This window comes from Oryctolagus cuniculus, chromosome 6 (genome assembly GCF_051225735.1).
Source record: "Oryctolagus cuniculus isolate XC-2025 breed Fujian yellow rabbit chromosome 6, ASM5122573v1, whole genome shotgun sequence".
Classification (NCBI taxonomy): Eukaryota; Metazoa; Chordata; class Mammalia; order Lagomorpha; family Leporidae; genus Oryctolagus; species Oryctolagus cuniculus.
Genome location: NC_142872.1, coordinates 1,372,499 through 1,393,283, shown reverse-complemented (window position 1 = coordinate 1,393,283; position 20,785 = coordinate 1,372,499). Strand labels below are relative to the sequence as shown.

Here is a 20,785-nt window from a genome sequence, read left to right as displayed (position 1 = left end):
TCTCATATGGGCGCCAGTTAGAGGTCCAGCTGCTCTACTTCCAATCCAGCTCTCTACTATGGCCTCGGAAAGCAGTGGAAGATGGTCCAATTCCTTGGGCCCCTGCACCCACCTGGGAGACCTGGAAGAAGCCCCTGGCTGCTGGCTTCGGATCGGTGCAACTCCGGCGGTTGTGGCCAATTGGAGAGAACCAGAGGATGAAAGACTCTCTCTCTCTCTCTCTCTCTCTCCCTCTCTCTCTCTCTGCCTCTCCTTCTCTCTCTGTAACTCTGACTTTCAAATAAATAAATCTTTTAAAAAAGATAGATGACAGAGATAGGTAGATATAAATAGATGACTGAGAGAGACAGGCAGATGCAAGGAGAGACTGATAGATGACAGATGGAGATAGGCAGACACAGACATAGATAGATGATAGAAATAGGCAGATGCAGGGAGAGATTGATTGATAGATGATAGAGATAGGTAGACAGAGAGATGATAGAGAGATGATAGAGCTAGGTGATAAATGATAATATAGCTAGATTGTGCACAGAGAGATGGATAGATGATAGAGATAGGTGGGTAGATAGATGATTGATAGATAGGCTATGCAGGTAGAAATTGATTGATGGATGGACAGATGACAGATGGAGATAGGTGGATACAGGTGTAGACAGGTGGCTGTAGATTGATTCTTGATGTCTGATTCCTGCTTTTGGGTGAGGACTGATTCTGAGCCTTTACCTCTGACTGGGGAAGAATAGGGACTTTGATTTCTCATGGAAGACTTTCATTTACCACCCACAACCTCAGCTCAGCAGCCAGCATTCACGCGACTCCATGGGGCACAGGAGGAGTGTGTCTGTCACCCTCTCAAGATGTCATCTGCGCCGCGCAGCCTAGGATTTTGCAACTTTCTGCCTCCTCTTGGCCAGGGCCACACCTCTCCTGCTCAGCGGCCTCACAGGAGCGTCCTGGGCCTGCTCTTAGTGGGAGCTTCCTCCTCTTTCCCCTCCATGGGGCAGTGGTAGGGGCGGGGGGAGGGGGGCTGGAGCTCCTTCACAGTGCTATAGCCAGAACTACTTTTGTCCACTGTTTCTAGTGCATTCCAAGGTAGCCGTACACCTGACATGAAGATTCTCTGAATTACTAATATTGGTTACAGAACTACCCAACCCATTTATTTCATTCATGCACTTGAAGTCCTCCTCTACCCAGAGCGGGGGCCCCAAGCCACTCAGCTGCCCCTCCTCACCCTGCAGGACCGGGGTCCCCTGCCCAGTCCCAACTTCGGTCCCACCCTCTGCAGCACCCCTGCTCACGGGACAGGCCCCTGAGCACAGGGATTCACAGAGCACTGAGGAGCCAGGAGGGGTGCACGCCTGCAAACTGCCATGAGCAGGTCTTACACAACCTCAGGAGGAGCACTTGGGGTCCCAGGGAGTGACCTGCGTACCTCTGAATACAGCCAACGCCACTGTTGACGCTGAAGGCATGGAAACACAGTGCACATGGTGACAGGGGCCGTGCAAAAGGGAGGTGGAAGGAGGGTGAGAAAAGGGGGACAGTGACCCAACCCTCGGTCAGCCCCATGGGCTGCTCGGGTTTGTAGGACAGAGGGGCTATGGGAGAAAGCCTGGTCCAGCTCTCTTCACAGGCTGTTGGAGAGAACAAAGGCATAAAGCACCTGCTCAGGGCGGGGGTGAGCTGGGCCCTGGGCCGGAGCAGGGGCTGGAGAGAGCAGGAGACACAGGCAAAGGCCGTGCTGGTTCAGGGGGAGGCCGGTGCACTGACACACACACTCCTGCAGAGGGTGCCGAGGAGCCAGTGGCCTGTGCAGCTGCTGCTTGGGGGGTTTGCTTGGCTTGGCAACCTCACCCCACCCACAGACGGCAGGTGTCGGCTTCTTTCACTTCCTTCTCTCTTCCCTCCCTTTTCTTTTGCTTTTTTCTTTTCTTTTTGTTCTTCCTTTTCTTTCTTCTTCAACTGAAGTGAAAATCTGTAACATAAAAGCACACCGTTGGTGTAAGGGTACTTCAAAAGATAAGTGTAAAATATGACAAAATAAATTTATTGTTGGTGCAAAAATTTTGTAATAACGCATATGATGGGTCTTCAGAAAGTTCACAAAAGGGGCTAGCGTGGGGTGCAGGGGGTTAAACTGCTGCTTGAGACACAAGCATCCCACACTGGGACACTGGTTCAAGTCCTGGCTGCTCCAGTTTGGATCCAGCTCTCTGCTAATGGCCTGGGAGAGCAGCAGATGATGACTCAAGTGCTTGGGCTCCTGCCGCCCATGTGGGAGACCAGGATGGAGTTCCAGGCTCCTGGTTCCAGCCATGGCTGTTGCTGCCCTTTAGGGAGTGAACCAGCAGATGGAAGATTCTCTCTCTCCTCTCTCTCTCTCTCATCTTTTATTGAAAGGTTCATGAAAATGTGTATTATGAAAAACCATGCATAACTTTTTGAAGCACGTTCACAATTCCAAAGTGTTTTTATTTTCCTAAAGTAAAATCCCCAGCCTGTTAAAATCAGGTAGACATTAGCCTATGTGTGTACGAGGGGCCACAGAAAAATGGTGATTTCTGGAAGGAAACAGAAATTTTTGTGTGGTCGAATGAGGGAGAAACGTGACAGCAAGCAAAGCCTTGCTTTTGTGCCCAGACCTCGCAAGGAGGGTCCCAGCCCCAGCTTGGGTAGGCGGGGGGGGGGGGCAGCTTACAGGGCTCTGCCCCACCTTGCTCGGGGGGCTCTTGGGCAACCGTGGAGCTGGGGAGGAATTTCAGGAACTCTCAGCCAGAGAGCCCTCCATGGGGAGCACAAATGGAGGGTCCCCCACATCCACGAGAACACCAGCGTGAATGCAGACCGGGCCGGCTTGTGCCGTGCGCCCTTGGCATCACACTGGGCATCGTGCCTCCTGCTGCTGCATCTCAGCCTGCAGACCCTCAGAGCAGCTGAGCAGGCGCAGGCCCCAGGCCCTTCTCCCCCACCCCATCTCCTCAGCCCCGTCCGGTCATCTCCTGGCCAGAATCACACGGTGTGGTCCTGTCCTGGGGGTCAGTCTGCAAACACAGGGAGGCGGCCGTGGGCCATGTCCAGGCGGCAGGCCCCGCTCTTCCCTCACCCCCTCCCCGAGTGCACGGGGCTCTTGGTCTTTTGGACAAGCGTCGCCCTCTGCTCCTGTCTGAGGAGCCATGGTGAAGCCCCCATCCTCCTTCCCATCTCACAAGGACGGCGAGGCCTGGGGGATGATGGTTGGGCACAGGCGCCCCCTGCACAGGCTCACAGGGAAACCACCTGGGGAGGGCCGGGGGCTGGGCCCGGAGCCCTCAGCACTGACTGCTGACGCGGGCCCTGGCCTCATGCTGGCCAGCGGCCCTTCCCTGTGTGCTGTGTGTCTGTTCCCATAGAGCCTTGCCGGGCATGCCCCAGTATCTCCATCAATGAGGAGAGAAGAGGAAGCTTGACACTTGGCTGTGGGAGATCTGACCCCAGAAGCAGCCCCAGGGAGGCTTCCCTCAAGGACCCCACAGCCACAGGGACAGGGAGGGGACAGGAAGGAGGTGGCCTGAATTTCACCATCCCTGGAGTCTCCGGAGGCAGTGCCAGAATTGGGCAGATTTCAACACCATGGTAAACAACTTTCCCCAAGGAACTGGACAGGTCTGCAGGTCCTAGATAAGCAAGGGACTTTATCTGAGTTCCCCAGCTTCTATCCTTGGCTGGGACCCATGTGGAAAGTCCCCTGTCCTTCTTAGGTTCCTGGTGGAGGCCAAAGCTGGCCCTGGTGGCCATCCTCGTGTCACCTCACCTGGCCAGGGCCTCTGCCCTTATCTCCTGGTGCCAGCATCGTCCACTTCTGCTGACCACACCCCCAGGAAGCACTTGTGTGTGTGTGTGTGTGTGTGTTGCAACTGCCAAAACAGCACAGCTGGTTATTTTTGCAAAACAGAAAAATAAACGTAGCAGGAGGATTCAGTGGAAGCCTGGAGCTTGGCTGCTCCCAGGGACTGCCCCCCCGCCTCTGGCAAATGCAAGACTCTCCTGGAATCACCAGATTTCCTGGAAGCTGGCCGCGGATCACCACTAGGTGAGGATTTCTGTTACCCCGGCTCCGTGGGGCCTCTGCTCTGCTCTCTCTTCAGCCTCGAGGGACAGGGAGCCCCCAAGGGAACCCCCAAAGACTTTCCTGCAGCCGCAGAGTGTGTGGCTCCACCGAGCACCCTGATGACCAGAGGCCTGGAGTACGGCAACTTGCCGGCCAGGGCTCAGGAACCTCCTGCCCCCGTCCCCAGGGAGACAACAGGGAAGGGGGGATCCTGTCCCCCAGGGAGATGACAGGGAAGGGGGACTCCTGTTCCTGTCCCCCAGGGAGATGACATTGAAGGGGGGCTCCTGTCCCCCAGGGAGACGACAGGGAAAGGGGACTCCTGTTCCTATCCCCCAGGGAGACCACAGGAAAGGGGGGCTCCTGTCCCTATCCCCCAGGGAGACAACAGGGAATGGGGGTTCCTGTCCCCTAGGGAGGTGACAGGGAAGGGGGGCTCCTGAAGGGGGGCTCCTGTACCTGTCCTCCAGGGAGGAGACAGGGAAGTAGGGTGTGGGGGCTCTGGACGCAGTTCCGATCTCGGTGAGGAGGTGAGAGGGGCCCCCGCGGTGGAAGGATGCAAGGCTGAGCCCTGTCAGGGCCGTGAGCGGTGACTCTTCCTTCCTCCCATCAGCTCCTGACAGTGCTCCTCTCCCACCTGGGCCAGGCGGGCACCTCAGAGCCCTCTGTGCCCAGGGCCATGGCAAAGGCAGGCAGTGGGGGTGTCTTCCTGCACAGCTGCGCCGTCTCCCTCCTCGCCCTGCAGCTCCTGCCAGCTGGGGAAGGTGAGAGTCCGCCCCGCAGAGGGGCCCGGGGAGCCCAGCCAGGTGGCCTGGGAGACAGGCGGGTGGGTACCAACTCCCTGACCCATGCCTCACCTCGCCCTTCGCTCCTGCCTCCCAAGGGAAAGCCGATTTCAAGTTCCTTGGGCCAGACGGCCCCATCCTGGCCACCTTGGGGGAAGACGCATTGCTGCCCTGCAGACTGTCCCTCAACCTCAGCGCGGAGGACATGGAGCTGAGGTGGTACAGGAGCCGGCCCTCGCCCGCTGTGTACCTGCACAGGCGCGGAGCACAGGTGTCCAGAGAGCAGATGGCAGAGTACCGGGGGAGGACGACTTTCCTGGGCGACCTCCTGGCCAGGGGCAAAGCTGTGCTGAGGATTCACAACATCACTGTGTATGACAACGGGACCTACCACTGCCTCTTCAGGGACGGGAAGCCTCACAGCGAGACCACCCTGGCGCTGCAGGTGGCAGGTGAGGGCTGCCTCGGCCTCCGCCTCCCTGGGAGCGCCTCTCCCAAGTTCCCGGTCCCAGCTCCAGGCTTGGGCTACCATCCACAGTGCGCAGCGTGGGAGCGTCCCCACGTCCTCACATCCCCACCTGCCCACGCTGTGTCCCAGGAGGTGCAGCCTGCCTTCCCACCATTACTGGGAAAGGCAGAAGGCAGGGAGCCAGGGAAGAAGAGGACCAGCTGGGGAGGGGGAGGGGAGACAGAGTGCAGAGGGGAAGGGGAGACAAGAAGGGAGACAGGGACAGGCCAGGGCGGGCAGAGGAGCTGGGGACATGGAGGGGGCATTCTGCTCTGCAGTCAGCCCTGCCTGGGCTCCTTCCTGTTCCCCACCCTTCCCGACTTGCAACACTGGAAACTCCCGCTGACTCTCCAAGACTCTTTTCTGCTCTGTTGTATGTAGGTGATTGGTGAGACTATGCAAGCACCTCTGGAACCCTCATAACACATCTGGCATTGGCAGCATCCCTGGACTGAGGCTCTGTGTCTCCCCCAGGGCTGGGCTTGGAGCCCAGAATCCATGTGACCGAGGACCTGGACAAGGGCATCCGAGCCGAGTGCACCTCAGCAGGCTGGTACCCAGAGCCTCACGTGGAGTGGAGAGACTTCAGGGGGCATGCGGTGCCGGCTGTGACCCGTTTCTCAGCCTCAGCCACCACTGGCCTCTTGGCTGTGCTGTCCAGGGTGGCCGTCCCAGACAGGAGCATGGGGGGTCTCACCTGCTCCATCTCCAGCCCCCTGCTCCATGAGAGGAAGGTAGCTGAGAGCCACCTGCCCAGTGAGTGTTCTGTGTGGCTCCAAGCACGGGTGTGTGTGGCCCTGTGTGACGGGACACTGGAGCTTCTGTCTGTGGCCCTGCAGTGGGAGAGGGGAGGGTCCTGGGTGTTGACTGCGAGGGCGGAGTACAGATGGGGGTGCAGACAGCCACTGGGCAGAGAGACCGAGAAAGTTGTGCCCTGACATCGGCTTCCTGTTTGGTTCTTTCCATGTCTCTGGTTTCATAGCAAATTGGAGCAGGAAGCATGTAGATGTCCCAGCACACAGTTGCTCCCCACAGCAGGAGAGGTGTGAGTGTCACAGCTGCCAGCACCAGCGTCCCCCAGAGTCCACAGTTCAGCTAAGGGTTGGACCCCATGGGTCTGGACAGATCTGTCTGCCTGAGTCCACCAGCACAGCTGCTGCCCTGAGAGCCCCCCGTGTCTCCCCCAGCCCCTCCCCTCTTATTGCTCGTGGTCTCTACAGTTCCCAGAGCGAGAGCCCAGTGGATGGTGTCCTCCGCAGCCCCCTCCTCGAACTGCACCTGCATTTCCTGCACGTCCGCCCATGGCTCCCTGCTCTTCCTTTTGCCCTAAGTCCACCCCTGGTGTCACTCACACACTGCACCTGCCCATGCATTCTTGGCTGTGTCCAGGTTTAACTTTTCCCAGACCATCCTCTCTGGCTTCTCGGGCACCACGTCCACCGCGTGGTCCTACATTTCTATCACGGCTCGTACACAAGTGTCTGTCCCCGGATGACCTGGTCCCCTCAGCTCTGCCATAGGGCAGCTTCTGGCCCCTGGAGCTCACTCCTCCCAGCTCTGCTGCTGGGGAAATCCGAGAAGAGAGTGGGGAGGCTGGAGGGCAGAGGACAGGGCAGCTGCTTCTCGCTCATAGGCAGGGTCCTCTCCTGGGTCCCATTTATTATGGGAGCTCCACTTCATGATGTATCACGTCACAAAAGCCCCAGCTCACTGTGGGGTGAGGGTCCCAGCTCCTTACTCTCACTGTGGGGTGACGGTCCCAGCTCCTGACACCAGCACTCTGGGGTGAGGGTCCCAGCTCCTAACACCAGCACTCTGGGGTGAGGGTCCCAGCTCCTGACTCCCACTGTGGGGTGAGGGTCCCAGCTCCTGACTCCCACTGTGGGGTGAGGGTCCCAGCTCCTGACTCTCACTGTGGGGTGAAGTCCCAGCTCCTGACACCAGCACTCTGGGGTGAGGGCCCCGCCATGTTTGGGAAGACCCTCCCTCAGACCCGGCCCCATCGTGCATGTGAATGAGCATCCATTTCTGAACTGTTTCAGAGCAGGCTGGAGACCTGGTACCCCTGACTCAGATCCTGCAGCAGGGCCTGGGACAGGGACTCTCATCCCGATGTGCTTGGATCCCCAGGGTCCCCGTGGGCCTCCCTCTCAGGACGGCCCCACCCTCCACGTGGAGGATGCCCCTGTTTCTGATCCTCATTGTGCTGGGGCTCATCATAGCTGGGGGTCTCTGCCTCTGCCCGAAGCTGAACTGGGAAGAGAGCGAGGAGCAGCCGGAGAAAGGGAGGTAGCAGGAAGAACAGGAGCTGGGGCCTGGAGCCAGCTGCGACAGGATTGAGCCATTCCAGGGTGAGTGGGAGTGGGGAGCTGGGCAGGACCCCCGCTGTCACTCACCTGGGCCTTCTGAACCAGCTTTGTTCTGTCCTGGGGTGGGGCGGGGGCTTGTGGAGGGGCCGGCTGCCTGGCAAGAACCTGCAGTCTCAGGCTTCACACTGTTCTTCCCGCCTGGTCCCCCTGGTTGTCCTCCCTGATGGACACAGGGGCATCTGAGCTTGAGGCTATAGTGACTGCCCGGGCTGGGGAATGGGCTCCTTTAGCTGTCCCAGGTGGCTCCCTGGATCGGCCTCTGCCGTGTTGTGGGGATGGCGCCATGGTGGGAGGAGAGGCAGACAGGAAGGAGAGGGCACAGCAGCCCCTAAAGGAGCCAGCCGGGTGCCACGAGAACACCCCTCCTTCCTGAGGGCAGCACCACAGCGGCTGTGCATTGGCCCCTCACAGGCCCACCACCTCCACACCAGGACCGCGGCCAGCACAGGAGGCCCCGGGGGCACCGTCAGAGCCTGTCCAGCCTGGCAGTGCGGGCTGCAGCCTTGGCGTGAGCTCCTTGGAGTCCAGGGACGGGGAGTGTTCTGTGACAGGTGATGCCAGGGGAGCTCAGTGAGCTCTCGTGTGATTTCGCTGCTTCCAGAACACGAGGCTGGGCTGGGTTTCCATCAGCCAGACCCCAAGACACCACAGCCTCCTGCATCACTGCAGAAACAAGTCCCTCCGTCGGAAATGGCCGGTGGGGGTGGAGTCCTTGGAGCCAGGTGTCCCAGGGGACAAGGAGAGGACAGGAGCCCCTTCTTCTGGGGCGGTGGGCATGGTTTCCCTCCCACACTCGTTTCTGACAAAGTGAGAAGCCCAGAGTTACTCAAGAGGATGCTGGACAGGGGTGGGTGAGAGCACAGGTGTCCTGAGGCTTGTCCTCAGGCGTGAGTGCATGTGTGCAGGCGTGTGGGTGTGTGTGAGCAGTGTCCAGGCCTTGCATGAGCATGTGCACGAGGTCATGTGTATGCACGTGGAGGTGGTGTGCACGCATACATGTGTGCATTGTAATGTGTGTGCATTGTAAAGTGTGTGCATGGGTGTGTGTTCCCATCTAAAAGAGCACAGGTTTCATGTCAGACGCTGGGAAGTGGGCACAGAGGCCTGGGAAGGAAGACCCTGGCTCCTTTTGCTCTTGCAAAGTCCAAGGAGAGGCAAATACACAGGTGTACACACATGCTGGCATGCGCTCTTGCACACAGACACATGCACACATGCTAGAGTGCTCTCACACACACACATATACACAAGTTGGCGCTGGCATACTCTCACACAGACACACACATTGATTTACTCTCACAATGCACACACATGCTGGCATGCTCTCTCACACACAGACATGTTTGTGTGCTCCCTCACACATAGACACACATGCCACACACACTGGCACTGTCACACACACAGGTACACACTGGCATGCTCTCTCACACACACATCACACCCACACACTGGCACTGTCTCACAGACACACACGCACACACTCTGTGCACTCAGCCAGGTCTCTGCCACCCCAGGAGCAGATCCCTATCACCTGCTTGGGGCTGATGGCTGGCAGGGACACAGGAAGAGTACAGGGGTCCCAAGGTGGGGCAGACCCTGACATTCCTGTGCATGAGGGACTGCGGACCCACCCCTGATGCCTGTCCCTGGCCTCTTTCTGTAGTGAGTCCCTCGCTGGACCCCGCCACAGCCAGCCCCAGGCTCTCCCTGTCTGAGGATCAGAAGAGCATGAGGCGGCTGCTCTTCGACCAGGACCTGCCCCCCTGCACCAGCAGCTTTGATCAGGACTCCTGTGTGCTGGCCTGGAGCAGTTCTTTGCCGGGCAGTACTACTGGGAGGTCGAGGTGGGGGACGGGAAGGCCTGGACACTGGGCATGTGTCTGGGCAGTGTGGGCCGGGAGGGCAGGGTCCCCAAGACCCCCCAGCATGGCCTCTGGGCAGTGGAGTATTATGAGGAGCGACTCCAGGCCCTGTGCTATCCCAGAACGTGGCTCTGGCCTCCCTGGTGCCTCTGTCAGGTGGGCATTTTCCTGGATTGTGATGGGAGATTTTCTTCTAAAAAATATTTCCTTATTAGATAGGCAGAGAGACAGAGACAGAGAGAACAAGCTCCCATCTGATCTTTCACTCCTGAAATAACCTGACGCTGGGAGCCAGGGACCCAATCCCAGTCTCCCATGTGCGAGTCCCATTTCTGGGGTCATCACTGTGGACTGCCGGAGTCTGCGTTAGCAGGAAGCTGAACCAGGAGGCAGAGCTAGGGATCCAACACATGCTCTCTGAGGTGGGCCACAGGTTTCCCGAACAGTGTCTTATCTGCCAAGCCAAACCCCTGCCCCTAAGGTTTTATTTATTTATTTTTTTAATTTTAAAGTTGGAATAATGTTGGCCTTTCTGTTACAGTACTGAAAACATAGGCACAATTAAAACGACAAGCCCGGGGTGCAAGCTTGGCTCAGCGGTTACAACATCGCTTGGATGCCTGCATCCCAGATCATGGTGCTGGGTTCAAGTCCCAGCTCTGTTCCTGGGAGATGCCAGCTTCCTGCTGATTGCACCCTGGGAGACAGCAGGTGATGGCTCAAGTACCTGGGCCCGTGCCACCCACCTGGAGACCCACGGAGTTTCTGATTCCAGCCTGACCCAGCACTGGCTACTTCCTCCCCCTCCCCCTCCAGCTTCCATATAAAATGAATACAACTAAGTAAATAAGTAAACCTCAAGACACTTTAAAAGAAAAAAAGGAGCCCCTTGGAAAATGGTAGGAAAAAGAAGTAAGTGAGCTAACAAGATGGACCCAGATTGACCAATGCAGCTGTGAAGGTTATTGAACTACTGTTAACTTTCTCTAGTGTTATAGAGCAGTTTCTCAGCCCAGGCATTAATATTTTGTCCACATCATTCTCTGTCATGTGGGGCTATGTGTGCACTTTATGCTATGGGGCTGTGTGCATTTCCTTTTAATTTGTTATTTAATTATTTTTTTTTTAATTTTTGACAGGCAGAGTTAGACAGTGAGAGAAAGAGACAGAGAGAAAGATCTTCCTTCAGTACGTTCACCCTCCAAATGCCCTCCATGGCCGGTGTGCTGTGCCGATCTGAAGCCAGGAGTTAGGTGCTGCCTCCTGGTCTCCCATGTGGGTGCAGGGCCCAAGCATTTGGGCCATCCTCCACTGCCTTCCCGGGCCACAGCAGAGAGCTGGACTGGAAGAGGAACAACTGGGACAGAACCGGTGCCCCAACCAGGACTGGAACCCAGGGTACCAGCGCCGCAGGCAGAGGATTACTCTAGTGAGCCACAGTGCCAGCCTATTTAATTATTTTCTAATTTATTTGAAAAGCAGAGTTAAAGGGATGAGAGAGATAGAGAAAGAGAGCGAGAGTGAGAGCAAGAGAGCGAGAGCAAGAGAGAGAGAGATCCTCCATCAGCTGGTTTACTCCCCAAATGGCCACAATGGCCAGGGCTGTGCCAAACCAAAGCCAGTAGGCTGGAGCTTCTTCCAGGTCTCCTACAAGCACTTGGGTCATCTCCCACTGCTTTCCCGGGTGCATTAAAGGGAGCTGGATTGGAAGTGCAGCAGCTGGGTCTTGCAGCACACCCAAGCGGGATGCCAGCATTGCTGTGCCACCATACCTACCCCTGTCTGCCTTGGTCTGGACCCTCCCCTCCCTCTGGGTGCCCTGCACACAGTGACCAGCCAGCCTGCCTTCTGTGCCGTGCTCCTCCTGACTCGTTCTCGCTGGTGCACATGCGTCTGTCCCTGGAGGCTGCCTGTGGGTTACCTCACCCCTTCGCTGGGTGCATCAGTGCTGCCCTTGCTGTATCCCTTCTCAGGGGGGTGCAGGGAGCCAATGCCCACCTCACACTGTGCCTTCAGAGTAGACTGGGGGTGAGCACCGTGGTGGTCTGCGGGTGTCGCAGGGAGCACTGGGAGTAGCCGAGCTCACTGCTGGCAGAAGAGGGGGCCCTGCCTTCTTCTTTCCTGATATTTCTGCTTTTCCTACCCTGTAATGGAGTTGCTCTCACCTCTCGGTTTCTCATAGTATGGATGGCTGTGCAGAGTAGGGGTGACTCCTGTGCAGCCAGGGTCAGCAGTCCAGTACCTCCTCTCGTTGGGAGTGGGTGGGAATGCTTGGCTATCCTGGCCTGTGGAGGTGAGACCGTGGGAGGTGTGCAGTGTGTGAAAAGGCACCGAGGAGATCCTCAGGCCGTGGGCGCAGGGCAGTGTGGGAGCCAACTGCACTTAGGCAGGATCAACTCGGGTTGCATGTGCTGTGGGTTGTATGTTCTCGAGTGACAAGTCACGAAAGAAGAAGACTTCTTGTCATGTGGTATAAAGGATGTGTCCTGTCATGGCTGTTGGCATTGACCTTGGTCACATGGCTGAGGCAGTGCTCTGCAGGCTTCCTCACCCCGTGGTCACTGCTGTCCTGTCACACGCCACAAGGTGGGAGGAAGCTGCATCCTGACGCCATCTCATCCCTTCTGTTTTCTTCTGCACCTGCTCTCTAATGTTTGCTTGTTTCCCAGGTGTCCCCAGGGCGTCTTCACGCATCCATCAGCACTTCAGTGTATACCTGAGAGTGCTGCACTTACACCTCTCCCGATTGTTAGAGGTAGACATTAGATGCGTTTCTCCCACTCCTGGAGGACACGCTTTCAAAAGCACTGCCCTGTGTGTGTCTCCGCTGTGCCTCATGCAAAATTCTCACATTTAACAAAAACTGCAATAGTCTTACGTTTGTAAGATACTGGCCACAACCCTTGTGACAGGTGACAAAAGTTCACCACTTTTCACCCCTATGGTCTCTTAGGAGGCAGACTTTTTTTTTTAAGTTTTTTTTTTTTTAATTTGACAGGTAAAATTACAGACAGTGAGAGAGAGAGAAAGAAAGGTCTTCCTTTCATTGGTTCACTCCCCAAATGGCCGCTATGGCCGGAGCTACAAAAATTGGAAGCCAGGAGCCAGGTGCTTCCTTCTGGTTTCCCAGGCGTGTGCAGGGGCCCAAGCACCTGGGCTATCCTCCTCTGCCTTTCTGGGCCACAGCAGAGAGCTGGACTGGAAGAAGAGCAACAGGGACTAGAACCTGGCGCCCATATGGGATGCCGGTGCCACAGGTTGAGGGTTAGCCTAGTGTACCATCGCACCAGCCCCAGGAGGTAGACTTTCAACAGAGGCACATCTTTGCCAGGGGACTCGGTCTCAGTTAAAACATGTTCTCCTATGTCCTTCCAACATGCAGCCTTCCCCGCCCCATTCACTTCCAAAACCAGGAAAGGTTCCTAATGATGGGAACAGGGAGGTCTGAGGGCAGCTGTTCCCAGCCCCCGCCTTCCTCCTGGGGGAAGAACACAGCCCCAGCCCGCTCCTCTGCCTGGCTCTGTTGGCCAGCCCCTGACTGCAGCGTCTAACCCCAGCCCTGGAAAGTGGGTGAGGGGAAATGAATCTTCCTGGGTGCATGGCTGAGAAGGCAAGGCCTGCTTCTGGCTCCTTAAGATGGGGTCTTTTGGAGGGAAATTAAAAACAAAATGCTCTAATTATTGTACCCCAAGGTTATTTTTCTCTGAAACTCTAATTCTGTGGTTGAGAAGCAGAATTTGTCACTTTCGTTCTCAAGGGACAGCACCTTGAACACGGATCATCACGGGACTTCTATAGCTTTACTCAAACCCTTTCAGTTCTGGTGAAACAGATGTGGCATCTTGCAAGTTAGCAGCTTCCCCTGCCATCTGCATCTATTACCATACCTCACCCAAGAAAATGTCACGTGGGAATAATGGTACTCTCATTTCCATTATGATTTCATGCATTTTCCTGTCTTAGTTCTTACACCCCAGATTTACAAGGTGATACAAAAATCTTACAAAGAACGAGAACTTGGAGTTTTCGTAATGTATGCTTCACACCGAGTATGTGTCCCTAATGTTATAAAAAAAACTCAAAAGACAACCCACGTCAATGTACTACTATTTTGCTTGGACAAGCTAGTTTGCTTATATCAAAAACTCCTGTTCCCCTCCTGCATGAGAAAGGAGAGCTCCTGCACCCAGTGTTTCCCTTGATAGGTCTGATTTTGTCTTTCAGGTGTTTCCCCTTTGTTTTCTCCCCGCTGGAACCAAAGAAGCATCTCTGCCACTCTGTGGTGCACTTGGAGCCATGATCAGAACACCTGCCATGCTGCAGGAATGGAGAGCCCTGCAGTCTGGGGGCCGGCACACAGCACACCTCCCCATCACACCGTAGGGAGTTTACCTCCTTTCCACTTTCTCAGCAGACTCTCCCTCACCTCCTTGTTCCGGAGCATGTAGATGAAGGGGTTGAGAACGGGGGTCACCACGGTGTTCAGGATGTGGATGGCCTTGCTCAGGTCCAGGGCGTTCTTGATGGAGGTTCGCACATGCAGGAAGATGGTGGACCCGTACCACAGGAGGACCACAGTGAGGTGGGAGGAACACGTGGAGAAGGCCTTGCTCCAGCCACTGGCCGAGGGGATCCTGAGGATGGTGCTGATGATGTAGACGTAGGAGACCAGGGTGATGAGGCATGAACTCAGGATGACCACACAGGCGATCACGAAGGCCACGATCTCCACGGCTTGTGTGCTGGTGCAGGCCAGGGCGATCCAGGGCGCGATGTCACAGAAGTGTTTGATGGCATGGGGACCGCAAAAGGACAGGCTGCTGACAAGGGCAGTGGGTGCCACGATGGGCAGGAAGCCACAGGCCCAGCAGCCCAGGGCCAGCCTCAAGGAGAGCAGGCTGCTCATGATGGCCACGTAGTGCACTGGGATGCCAGCACCACAGGCGGTGGCCCTACCCACCAGCCCCCACACTCTGTGTTTAGACTCTGAAAACTTGATGCCACAGCCAGCCCTTTGCAAGAGATTAGGCTAATTTGAGACACTAAGTTCTGTGAGCCTCGTATTCACCTAACACACAGACCAAACCTCCAGATTTCTGCAAGTGTGCACTTGGCCTAGAATGGAGAATTCTCACACTCATGGGAACATCATTCTTCTTCTTAGATTAATTAATTTATTTTTTAAGGCAGAGTTGGAGAGGGAGAGGGAGAGGGAGGGGGAGGGGGAGGGGGAGGGGGAAGGGAAGGGGAAGGGGGAAGGGAAGGGGGAAGAGGAGAGGGAATGTCCATCCATTGGTTCACTCCCCAGTTGTCCGAAAAGGCCAGGGCTAAGCCAGGCTGAAGCTAGGAGTCAGGAGTCTCATCTGGGTCACCCATGTGGCAGGCAGGGCCCCAAGCACTTGGGCCATCTTCTGATGACTTTCCTGGGTCATTAGTAGGGAGCTGGATCAGAAGTAGAGCAGCAAGGAGAGGATCCAGCACGTATATGGGATACCGGCATCCCTGGTGGCAGCTTTACTGCTAAGCCACAGCGCCAGCCTGGAGCCCAACCATTTTTAACAGTGCAAAGTGGAGGAGATGGAGCAGTCCTCATGGCTGCATCATAGAGCCAATGAGTTCCCGACCCATGAGTCACAGTGCCTGCCCATTTCTGAGAAGCCTCAATGGCTTCCCACTTAAAAGCTAAGCTGCAAAGCCTTGGAATTGTTTCTCCTTAATCATAGGGATGGCATCAAATAGCTTCAGTTGGATCTACAATCAGGCAGGACCATGACCTTCAAAGGAAGCCACAGCTCCTCTTCCTTTCTCTGTCACACTCGGGAGGCTGCTGAAAAGCTGCAGCTGTGACCAGGAGTAAATTATGGAGCTAGGTCTGTGTGTGTGTGTGTGGGGGGGTGTGGGGGTTCAAAAGTGTTTCTCTGACTTCTCCTTGAATGCCAGTCATGGAGGATTGATGCAGTCACCCTACTTAGAGTGACTACCTATTTTATCCATGAAATCCCAAGTTTTCCATCATGCAAATATTTCATTGACATTTATTTCAAAGTTATCCTAGTTTATTGCTCAATTTCAGTCTTTATAGGTATTCTAAATTTAGGAGGATGGGACATAATGGGCTGATTCTGCTGTAAATTAAGTATTTCTGTTGCAGATTAAGGTGGAAATACCATCCTGAACCCGTATATCAAAAACATTAACGAATGACCATGCACACAATTGATTTGAAATTGTTTGTATCACCTGCTACAAGCAGCAGAATGTTAAAAGGTTATTGAAAAGTATAGATAACAATGGTTTAAACTGTTCATGTGATCGAATAGTCTATTCTGGGGTCACTGGTACCAACAACACTGCATTACTTTTGGTGAATCTATGCATACTATGAGGGAAAACATTTATTTACATACAGAATGTCAAGTCACTCAAAATCTTCTTTCTACCTAGTTACGTTGCATGAGGGTGCTGAGCTCGGAGTAGGATTGTAGGATTTTAGGAACTCAGCAAACAGAAATGAGCACCTGGTCATCAGGGCCAGTGTTACATGGACTGCACGGAGAGAAAGATGAGGCTGGGCAGGGTTTGCCAAGAGCCTCGGCACTCTGGCGCCCGCTGTTGGCTTCCAAAGCCCTCCAGTGGCAAACTCAAATGTCCCCCCCACCGCTGCTGTAAACACAGTCCATGCAGGCAGATTGATCACTGTTTTGCACACTCCCTGAAACTGCCCAGGACGCCTGCAGGCCTCAGATAACACAGACTGCAGACTCCTCAGCTCACTGTGCTGCTCAGCTCCCCTGCAATGCCCTTCCCTGGGGTCCTCTTGCCCCCTTCTGTGCCTAGTGACCCCGGCCCCAGGGTCCTTGGGCTGGGGGGTGTCCTGCTAGAGGACACCCATTGGCTCCATTGGAGCCTGTGGAAACATCCTCCAAAGGCAGTGTTGTGCTGCCTCATCAGTGGGCACATTCCCCAAAGTCACAGCTGGAAGTGACAAGAGGCCCTGTTTACAAACATCAGGATTTCTTTCTCACTAAAATGTAACACAGTTGGTGAATGATCTGTTAAACAATGGGGAATCAATGAGGAGTTTTAATCCAGATATTTCTAGTTGCCTGGAAGTAAGTGGGAAAGGGTTGGTGTTAGGAGGGGCTGAATTCAGAGCAGGTGAGGAGTCCTCTGGTTCCTCTGGTGTTCCTGACCTGCTGGTCCTCCCTCCATGTTCCTCCTTCCTCTGTCTCCCCAGTTCCTGCCATGCCCCCAGGTGGCCCAGGCACTCCCTGCTGCTCCCTGAGTGCAGGTGGAAGTGCTGTGTAAACACAGGGCTCTCCAGGCAGTGTTGAGCCAAGTTTATGCCCCAGCTTGTGCTTGGCTGTTTGAGCTGGTCGTAGTACGAATGAGCCATTCTTTATGATTCTGTATGCGTCTCTCCTCCCTTCCATACTGGAGGCCACGCTGAAGCCGAGTCTGCCCTGGCCCCTTCCATAAGACTGTGTCCTTGGGATGGGTCTGGCATGTAGTAGGGGATTGAAAACATTTTGGGCCGGCGCCTCGGCTCACAAGGCTAATCCTCCACCTGTGGTGCAGGCACACCGGGTTCTAGTCCCAGTCAGGGAACCGGATTCTGTCCCGGTTGCCCCTCTTCGAGGCCAGCTCTCTGCTGTGGCCCGGGAGTGCAGTGGAGGATGGCCCAAGTGCTTGGGCCCTGTACCCGCATGGGAGACCAGGAGAATCTCATGGCTCCTGGCTTTGGATCAGCACAGTGCACCGGCTGCAGTGCCCCAGCCAGCCACGGTCTCTCTCTCTCTCTCTCTCACTGTCCACTCTGCCTGTCAAAAAAAAAAAAAAAAAAAAAAAAAAAAAAAAAAAAGGAAAAATAAAAAGAAAAAGAAAGAAAGAAAACATTTGTGGAATTAATGACCAGAGCAATGGGCATGAGAAGTCTTCTCAGCACTGACAGAATCAAAGAAAATACTAAAGGGTCTCGGTTTCTAGTGCACATCTTTTGCCAGCCAGAACTCACAATAGAACACAATAACTTGCAGTTTCCCTCTCACCCCTATAATTGCATTGAAAAAAGATATTAGAAATTCATTCATTAGAAGTTATTACACACAAATACTTGGCACTTCAAAAATACTCATCTATTCTTCCTTGTGTCCAGTAGATATTGTGGATAAATGCCCATTTCACACATATTCTTTTTCATTCCTTCTTTCCATAGCTGTTTAACAAACACCAGTGTCCCATTAGGGTCAGGTCCACAAAGGTCCTAAGGATTTCCCAACAGTTCTTAGAAGTTATAGAGACTTTTGTACCTAAGGCTATTGAAAGAAAAGAGGAATCCCGTACAATCTGAAGCTCACATGTGTGTAGTCACAAGGCCCTGGAATGTTACCATCTTGATTCCCATTAGATGGTAAAAGAAAGCAACCAAGGATAAAATTTCCCCCAGCATGGTTTAACAGAGACCATTCACCTTTGATCGGTTGTTGGCCAGAGACCCCCGCCAGCAGCTGCTCCGCTCTGACCTGTGGGGTCCATCCTGGGCTCACAGGGACATCAGCAGAGCTTCTGTAGCCACCACCCCAGGCCTCACTCAGTCCACCAAGTGTCCTCCGCAGCTTTCCTTATCAAACAACGGAGCTTCCTCTCACTCCAACTCTGTATATACCACACTTCCTCCTCACAACTTTTCTAACAGCCTCTTTGAAGTCTTTGTTCCTCAAGCTGTAGATAACAGGGTTCAGCAGTGGGGTGACCACAGTGTAGAAGACAGAAGCGATCTTGCTGATTTCCGGTGACAGCTGGGCACGGGGGCGCACATACATGGAGATCATAGTGCCGTAGTAGATGGTGACAACAGCCAGGTGGGAGCCGCAGGTGGAGAAGCTCTTCATCCGGCCAGAGGCTGAAGGGATCCTCAGGATGGAGGACACGATGAGCACGTAGGACATGAGGGTCAGGAAGAAGCAGATGCAGAGGACGGCGATGGACAGGACGAAGATGGCCAGCTCGGGGACATGGACACTGGAGCACGACAGCTGCATCAGTGGGTGGAGGTCGCAGAAGAAGTGGTTGATCTGGTTGGGGCCACAGAAGTCCAACGTGGAGATCATCAGGGAAGGCAGAAAGCCCGTGCCAGCGCCCATCAGCCAGGAGGCAGCCGTTAGCTTGGTGCAGGTCTCGGGGCTCATGAGGACGGGGTAGTGGAGTGGGCGGCAGATGGCCAGATAGCGGTCGCAGGCCATCATGGCCAGGAGGAAGCACTCGGTAGCCCCAAAGAACACAAAGAAGTAGAGCTGTGCCATGCAGGCAGAGAAGGAGATGGCCCGGCCCCCCGAGAGCAGGCTGGCGAGGAGAAGGGGCACGATGGTGGACGTGTAGCAGATCTCCAGACAGGAGAGGTGTTTAAGGAAAGAGTACATCGGAGAGTGCAGCAGCTGCTGCTGGCTCACCACAGCGATGACAACAACATTGCCTGCAATGGTGAGAGTGTAGACAGCCAGGAAAATGGCAAAGAGCAGAGTCTGCCACTCAACAATGTTCTGGAACCCTAGGAGCTGAAACTCAGTGACAGCGGACTTGTTCGGGGGCATGGCCATTGCCTACAGGGGACAGAGAAATTGGGGAGAGGCACAGAACACAGAAAAGACGCACAGAACACAAAAGATGCTGATAATATTCAAGCTTGGAACTCCAGACAGGATTTCTAATAGTTGATGTCTCTGGGTACAGCTTTCCAGAGGCATGAACCTATAATTCCATGTCTCTTTAACAAGATACAGCTGAACATAACTAAGACCACAGAGGGAGACTGTGTAAGTGCCGTTTTGATTTAATTAAGTAGATAGAATTAGTGTCAAGATGGGGTTGGTGCGGATCTTCCCAGAGCTCACACAGGCCCAGGGAGCTGCCACCCTGCTGAACCCCGACTCCCGGCTCACCCTTCCTAACACAGAAGCCCCTGCCTCTTGCCACTTGTGATTTTGCTGGGGTTACCTCCCAGGGCTGACATTACCTCAAATCTCATCGGGATGAGGGAAGCACAGAACTCGGCTCCCAGGAGGCTGGGTCGGCATCAGTGCCACGCAGTGAGATGCAGCTAAGCTCCTGTTTTGCAGCTTTCTTTGAAATTGTATTAAAATAAACAGAATTAAGACAGTTGCTGTTCTTCCATGCAGTCTTACATGGACGAAGCAGCCGCTGACTTCTTGAGAACTCTGTCTTGGTCACTGTTGTTACTAGTGTGGCACACGCTTGCCTCTTGGGGCAGAATTAGTGACAGTTTCCACACCGACGAGCAAAGGCGAGCTGTGCCCCCATAGCTAGGGCTCATTTCCCAGCCTGATGTCCGCAGCCACAACAACCAGACCTGGAGATCTGGGCTGTGGGACGCAGCACCCAGCACGTGCACTACAGGCTGAAGCAAGCTCCTCCTTCTCCCTGGAAACCCCCTTTCCCCCTGCCAGTGCACAGAGCCCTGCGTTGCCCCTGCCCCGGGCTCCGGGTTACTCTCCTCCAACCTAACTTGCACTAGGCTTCCATCATCAGATCTGCAGTTTGCCATCTCCTGCTGGTGCTGGGTTTGGTTGAAGCAGCTGCCTCCCTTCAATAACCATGGGGCGCCTGGGGACCTGCCCTTGAGAGCCCTGCTCCCCAGACACTCTCCTGTGAGCTGCCAATCAGGTGCATGAACAATGAGGTCGGCCTTCCGAGACTTGAATCTGCCCACCAGGGACAGTGGCAGCTCCCATGCTCTGCTGGAAATAGGATTGGAAACACTGAACTTAGGACAGGCCCCGGCAATGCTGAACTGGAAATTGAATCAGACAAGAGTGTTCCTCCAAAATGAAAGAAGTAGGCAGTTAGTGATGGAACAGTTCTGACGACCAAACATGTAGAAGTTACTCTTCACTGAGTAGCTTCTGCCGCCACACTTTACAGGGGTGGCTGTTTGACAACTGTGTACACATAGGTAAACTAAATAATTCATATCACCGGGAAAACTTAAATTTTGAAGACCCAATCTGTGCTCTTCTGGAATAGGCACAAGAAACCTGAATTTTCTCTCCAAAACCCTTTTAGTCATTTTTAAAATATTTTTTTAAAAACATTTATTTGAAAGGTAAAGTGACAGAGAAAGAGGGGGATAGATAAGATCTTCCCTCTGCTGG

At 54.6% G+C, this 20,785-nt stretch overlaps 3 protein-coding genes across 5 annotated transcripts; 1 reads left to right on the top strand and 2 right to left on the bottom strand.

Annotated features, from left to right (window-relative positions):
• The first annotated feature begins 3,816 nt into the window (after positions 1-3,816).
• Positions 3,817-6,734, top strand: LOC149125896 (butyrophilin-like protein 10). 3 transcript variants are annotated; one of them, XM_089334718.1, is made up of 4 exons: positions 3,817-4,075; positions 4,740-4,857; positions 4,977-5,330; positions 5,861-6,734. In XM_089334718.1, the coding sequence occupies exons 2-4, from the start codon at positions 4,773-4,775 to the stop codon at positions 6,322-6,324; spliced, it is 903 nt and encodes a 300-aa protein (XP_089190844.1). In that variant the 5' UTR covers positions 3,817-4,075; positions 4,740-4,772; the 3' UTR covers positions 6,325-6,734. The 3 variants fall into 3 exon arrangements, with proteins under 3 accessions (XP_089190844.1, XP_089190843.1, XP_089190845.1); XM_089334717.1 differs by having other exon boundaries at positions 3,849-4,075; positions 4,707-4,857; positions 5,861-6,728; XM_089334719.1 differs by having other exon boundaries at positions 3,870-4,075; positions 4,707-4,857; positions 5,768-6,324.
• A 7,110-nt stretch (positions 6,735-13,844) lies between these two features.
• On the bottom strand, positions 13,845-14,814 carry LOC149125895 (olfactory receptor 6F1-like). The gene has a single exon (XM_089334720.1). It carries the CDS (start codon positions 14,521-14,523, stop codon positions 13,990-13,992), a length of 534 nt encoding a protein of 177 aa, XP_089190846.1. The 5' UTR covers positions 14,524-14,814; the 3' UTR covers positions 13,845-13,989.
• A 2,916-nt stretch (positions 14,815-17,730) lies between these two features.
• On the bottom strand, positions 17,731-20,280 carry LOC127486268 (olfactory receptor 11L1-like). Its single transcript, XM_089334716.1, has one exon. It carries the CDS (start codon positions 19,211-19,213, stop codon positions 18,242-18,244), a length of 972 nt encoding a protein of 323 aa, XP_089190842.1. The 5' UTR covers positions 19,214-20,280; the 3' UTR covers positions 17,731-18,241.
• Between the last annotated feature and the right edge of the window lie 505 nt (positions 20,281-20,785).

Coding starts and splice junctions, on each gene's coding strand:
- LOC149125896 (XM_089334718.1), top strand. CDS start 4,773: ATGGCAAAGGCAGGCAGTGGGGGTGTCTTCCTGCACAGCTGCGCCGTC. Junction 4,858..4,976: donor GCTCCTGCCAGCTGGGGAAG/GTGAGAGTCCGC, acceptor CTGCCTCCCAAG/GGAAAGCCGATTTCAAGTTC. Junction 5,331..5,860: donor CCTGGCGCTGCAGGTGGCAG/GTGAGGGCTGCC, acceptor TGTCTCCCCCAG/GGCTGGGCTTGGAGCCCAGA.
- LOC149125895 (XM_089334720.1), bottom strand. CDS start 14,523: ATGAGCAGCCTGCTCTCCTTGAGGCTGGCCCTGGGCTGCTGGGCCTGT.
- LOC127486268 (XM_089334716.1), bottom strand. CDS start 19,213: ATGGCCATGCCCCCGAACAAGTCCGCTGTCACTGAGTTTCAGCTCCTA.